Source organism: Chaetura pelagica, unplaced genomic scaffold (assembly GCF_000747805.2).
Source record: "Chaetura pelagica isolate M959 unplaced genomic scaffold, ChaPel_1.0 scaffold386, whole genome shotgun sequence".
NCBI lineage: Eukaryota > Metazoa > Chordata > Aves > Apodiformes > Apodidae > Chaetura > Chaetura pelagica.
The window spans coordinates 1791728-1797767 of NW_009953703.1; the positions used below are offsets into that span (position 1 = coordinate 1791728).

The 6040-nt window shown below is 44.1% G+C and overlaps 1 protein-coding gene across 1 annotated transcript in view; it reads right to left on the bottom strand.

Moving 5' to 3' along the window:
• THSD7B (thrombospondin, type I, domain containing 7B) overlaps positions 1-6040 on the bottom strand; it is a 266212-nt gene that overhangs the window by 8874 nt on the left and 251298 nt on the right. The window contains exons 22-24 of the mRNA XM_010000390.1: positions 1056-1215; positions 574-747; positions 389-484 (exon numbers count right to left, since the gene is read on the bottom strand). Coding sequence (XP_009998692.1) covers positions 389-484; positions 574-747; positions 1056-1215 — 430 coding nt within the window. The remainder of the gene's footprint in view (positions 1-388; positions 485-573; positions 748-1055; positions 1216-6040) is intronic.

Here is a 6040-nt window from a genome sequence, read left to right on the forward strand (position 1 = left end):
GGAATCTCACAGTTTGAGCAAGTTGAGATTCCTGTGTGTTGAACAGAATAAGAGAAGCTGTACAGAAGCTGTACCATATGTGTGATGTTCTCTTCCATTCTCCACAGTCACAGGAAGGTTGCACTAAGGGCTGTGCAAGCCAGCCCAGGCAGCCCAATTAGTGTATGTCCACTCATTTCCTCCTGTGACCAACCCAACAAGAAGGAGTAACTGGCCCAAATTCTCTCACGTAATACATGTGTGATGTTGGCTTAACAGCACGGCTGGTGAGCTCCCATCTCTCTGTGCTACACATAAATCTGAACTGAAATTCTGCAGGAATGAGGAAGGATGTCCAACTCCCTTCTGAGCAACTAACGCAGAAGAAGGAGAAGACTTGTGGCTATACCTGTGACATTGACTCCATCGGAGCGCTGACACCACACCGTGCGGATGTTGTCTCGCCAAAGGCTGGTTTTCCACAGGTAGTTATAGCATTTCCCCCCTGCAACATCAACACCTGTTAGTCTCCCCCTTGCCACAAGACCAGAGTAAACTCTAGAGCAGGAGGAAGCAGCACTGTGGCCACGCTACCTGAGCAAGGCCGTGTTTCCATCGCTTGCCCCGAGCAGCTCTCCTGGTCCTCAGGAGCCTGGACGACAAAGGCTCTGGATCGCGACTGGCGCCCCGTTGTCTCGAAGCTCCTGCCATTGATGCAGGTGAGCTCGCAGGAGCTCCACTCTGACCACTCTGTCAGGTGGCAGTCACCTGCACGTTGAAAGAATAAATCACAGCTTTTCAAAAGGAATCAGTCTGAAAGGTTAAGGACATGCTAAGCCCACAACAGCTTTAAGAGGGAAATACCCCAGTTTATCACACATTGTTCTGATTTTCTGCTTCCCAGGGAATTCCTTTTTCTCAAAAAACAAGGTAAGCCTTTTTCAGGTGATCTAGAAACATGCTTACCAGATCTGATGATTACTACAACAGCTAGCAGGACTCAGAGCTATGGAAGCATCTCCACCTCAGACAGCTACCCCAGGCAAAAACACACCGTGACGTTACGAAGACTTTACCTGGGCAAGGCACAGAGCACGGTAACTGCAGCACACTCTCTTTGGATGGCAGCTCACCACACAGTGCATCTTCTACTGGTTTGGATGCAGCAGAAACAGATGCATCATGCACTACGCATGTGAGGTTACGGACTTGCAATCCATCTCCACACTGGCCACCCTACGAAATTACAGAAGGGAACAGAGACACACATTGCTGACATTAGTAGATGATGGAAGAAACCCAGGTGATTCCACCTAAAAAGACTTTGAAAGATACAAATTTGGTCTTTGGGCTGCAGTAGCATCACCAGTTATGGGAAGAGATGGAGATCTCCTCTGCACACATCTCTGCAGAAGCTCAGAGGCAGAGGCAGAGCCACACAGAAAAGTTTGTGGTAACAAAAGCAGAAGAGGTGGACACCATAAAAGATGAATACTGTCTTTGGGAATGGCCCTTCATGCCTCTTACGAGAGCTAGTGAATTTACTGATTCCCAGCTAGTGCCCAGTTAGGTGAACACAGAAATATTTTGCTTCTCTAAAGAAGCCAAGAGCTGAGCCTGCCCAAAAGGAATGGACGTTTCACCTCCTTTGATGACACAGCCCACCAAGAGCACTTGCACTATTTAAACCCTGATACAGCCAAAACCCTTCAGCATACTAAATCAGACAGGAGGGGTTATTGCACACTGGGCTGTTAGTGTAATTTCTTAAAGGGACCTACTGGTTCTGCAACAGATAAAAATCACCAACTGGTGTCACATGCTCTATTGAGACATCATCCAAAGTCAGGCATAGCCTGTGAGCACTGAACCCCCTTGAACAAGGCATAGGAGGCTCCACTGGAGCCACTCCATGCTTGTCAGCCCAACTCTGAAACACTTAGTCATACACCAGACCACTTGCTGAAGACATCCTTTGGTGGGAAATTGGCTAAAGCAATCACAAAACCATAAAATAGTTTTGGTTGGAAAAGACCTCTAAGATCATCAAGTCCTATCATTAACCCAGCACTGCCAAGTCCACCACTAAACTATGTCTCTAAGCACCACATCTATATGTCTTTTAAATCCTTCCAGGGGTGGTGACTCCACCACTGCCCAGGCAGCCTGATCCAGTGCCTGACAACCCTTTTGGTGAAGAAATTCTTCCTAATATCTAAACTTTCCCTGGCACAACTTGAGGCCATTTCCTCTTATCCTATCACTTGTTCCTTGGGAGAGAGAATGATCAAGGGGTGAGGATGCTGTGAGAGCTGAAGCACAAAGGCTACTTGTAGAGGCTGGAATTGTTTCATTCTCATCTGAAAACCAGAGCTGCAGTGGTGCTTGAGATGCACACCTTAAACCTGTGTGATGCTTTACGAACGCACGCCCAAAGCCTGGTGGAAACTGGCACTTTACAAAACTCAGTAAATAAAACTCCAGGAGGATGAAACGTTGCTTGTTATGTAACCAAGGAAAGTGCTCCTTCAGATCACTTGGCAGTGGATTCTTTTAAAATAATGGACTCTTATCTGGAGAAACTGCCTGGCCCCCATGGAGCACATCCACCCAGCAGTTTGTTTGCTAGCAGGAAGGGTTCTCCTGCACACACCTGGCAGCTCTTTCATTCTTTCCATCCCTTCTGTGGCAAAGGTACAATGAAATGGAAACAAAAGCACAAGTAGCTGGGTGTAGAGCTGCTGCTAATCAAAAGCATCTGAAAGAAGTATCAGTGTAGACTTACTAGATGCAGGCAGATTTCAGGTTTTTAACACCATGTTTCGCTTCAGTCAGTACGTAGCTTACTGTTCTAAATTATTGCTTCACCACTGAAACCTCTATTGTGGTCTGAGATTAATGGTGTGTGAATAACTCATGGGGCTGTCAGCTGGCTTAAGAGCTCTGAGAGATGGCTGGAGGAAAGAGAAGACAATGTGGAGAAAATTCTGGGGGGAAGTGGGCACTAATCAACCTGCAGTGTATTGCCAGCTCAAAGGGGCTCAAGGAACAACTAAAGAGTAGTGGAAAGGACAAAGAAAGTTTTAAAAAATATACTTCTTCTTATACAAACAACATATTAGCACTGTTATGCTTATAAATTGGTAAATAGTTGTATGAATAAAGAGATATAAATCACAGAAGAAAACAGAGTATGTTTTTGGTGCACCAGTCTCCACTATGAAAGTCCATGTGCTTCAAAGCAACATTTTTCGTTCTTCTATCATGAAGTACTGGAACTACACTCCCATTTTCTAATGTTTCAAATAAAAAACAAATAGAAACCGTGGACCCTCAAACAATTCCAAATATAAACATTTGCTTTTTAACAGTGGCTTCCATTTGCTTGCTTTCCTTCCAGACCAGCAGTATCTTTTTACAATCATACAGTCAATCATGGAATGCTCTGGGTTGGAAGGGACCTTAAAGATCTTCTAGTTCCAAACCCCCTGCCATGAGCAGGGACATCTTTCACTAGACCAATTAATTGAACACTCTTAAAATATAAAATGCCATCCTGTCATTTATAGAGGAAGATGGGTTTTCCTACATTTAGCAAGGTCATAAGCAATGCAGGAGGGCTGTATTATCTTCCTTATCATTCCCACAATTATTCATGTCCCCAGAATTATACATTTGAAGGTCTAATTAATAGTGTTGAATGAGTGGAAGATCACTCCATAAATGGCACACTGAGGATGCAGGGAATAGCTGCTAATCAGAGAACTGCCAAGGAGATGATCACATATTCAAAACTCAGGAGATCAAATCTGTATTGTAAGTGCTCTTCCTTGGGAGATGCGATCATTGGAGGTTTGCCTAGAACCAGGATTTGCCTCGAGTCCTGACAAGAAATATGCAAGGGTTTTACTTCCAGGGGAGATTCCCTCCAGTGGGTTGCAAGAATTTCTACTCTGACCCTGTGGAGAGTGCAGAACCCACCCTGGGGTCCCTAAACACAGCCTGGAGGTATGGGCTACACAGAGCCTCTACTTCTTATCCCCCTCATCCCAACTGACCACTGGCAAAATAAGGAGAAGGCTGACACCACGACTGTGCTTTGACAGGCAGGTATCTTTTGAACTGACCAACAGCATCTGCACAAACCTTCTCTTATGTCACCCACTGACACTTGCCACGTTTTAACACAGTAGTAAGACAGAAGTCCTAATGACACAGTCCTAATGAGATGCTTTGCCCAAACATGCCTTTGAGAAAAGTTTTCCCTTTTCAGCTTTTACTGAGGTCCACAGAATCACAGAATGCCAGGTTGGAAGGAACCTCAAGGATCATCTGGTCCAACTTTCCTAGGCACTACTAGTTTATATGAGGTAGCTCGGGACCCTGTCAAGCTGAGACTTAAAACTGTCCAATGTGGGGGAATCTATCACTTCCCTTGGGAGACTATTCCAATGTTTGATTGTCCTCATGGTGAAAAATTTATCTCGTGTTCATGTGTGTTCACAATTACTTTAGGTAGAGTTTCTCAGGCAATACTTTCCCAAGGTGATGAGCATTTCATCAGCTAAAAGCTTTCTCTAAGGAGGAAGCATTTTGTGATCACATTTAAGGGAGTGCTTTAAAGCACATGGGAGAGGATGGGTTCTTGGTCTTCTTATGAATATTAGGCAGCTAGTGCTTCATAATGTCTAGCTACTTTTATTCCTTTAATGGAAAAATTATGAACAGTGTCAGCCATTGCTATTTATTTTTTTTTCCCTAATTGGGGTAAATAACTTTAAAACAAGTAAGAAAAATTTTAATGGACTGTAACTCTTTAAGATCAAGTGTATTGACCATTTCCCAAGTTCTGCAGCTCTCTGAAGGCAGCAGCAATGCCCCACATCCCTTGAGGTGTGTCCATGACACGTGTGATCACCTGGAGACCAACACACTGATTTCTGTACTGTGAAAATCAGCAACACTTGGCAGGCTCTATTTCTAAACATACAGACATCTCTTAATCATTCATATGAAGTTAATTTAGCATAAAAGTAGTCCCTCTACCTTAAGAAATGCAGTCTCAAGTTAGCTCATAAAATGGAGAAAAATATTTTAGCCTTGTAATTGTCTTGTGTATATTATTACAGGATGCATTTGCCTTATTTCATGAAGCATCCTTGAAAATGGGACTTCTGAAAGCTTTCTTTAGAAAGAAAGCTTAAGCTTCTTTTCCAGGAAAGGAAAGTAATAAATCACCCTGTATTTATGAACTACATTTAATGCCTAAGCACCTCATTAAAGAGAAGTGAACAAGAATAAAATGGCTCCCCTCCAAAAGAAAGCCAAAGACAGAGAAACTACATTACATTGAATTAAGGAGGGAAGCAGCCTGTATGTCACTGAAAGCATGGGATGGCATGTGGGTTAGGGAAGCCTGTGATTACTTGCTCTGAGCTGCAGTTTACCTGGGTTCTGGATGCACAGACTTTTAATCTGCACGATGTGTTATTTATCTGGAGTACGCCAGGTCATTAATTCAGCTTCCCTACTAATTCTTTTATCAGCTCTGTGAGCTCCTACAGTTGAAGGTCTCTTCCCTAATGTGTGACAGAATTTGCTTATGTTAGCTGGGCAAAGTATCAGCTGATGTTATTCTTTTGTTATATTTATGTTATACATAAATAAATACTGAGTGTAGTGCATGGAAAGACAGTGTTCACATCCCCAGCTGCTACGGGTTGTTGTTCATGATATAAAATATAAACTTATTTCTGTTTCCCTGGTCTCTAAGCTGTCTGAAGTCCAGATCTCATTTGTGGAAACCTGGGAAAATCCTGGTTATCTCTTCTGCCACGCCAGCATTCAGCACGGCAGGGAGCAGAGCAGGCAGCACAAGGGATTTGTCTCCATGGGCATCATTGTCTCCAGTCTCCCACATGGCACAATGTGGAGAAGCAGCCACAGACCCGCACAGAGGTCCTGCCCCCTGGGGCCAGACAGGGCATTTTGCTGCCCAAACCACACGTTCTCCCCGCAGCCCAAGGGGACTTTGCCCGAGAAACTCCAACCCCGCTCCCCG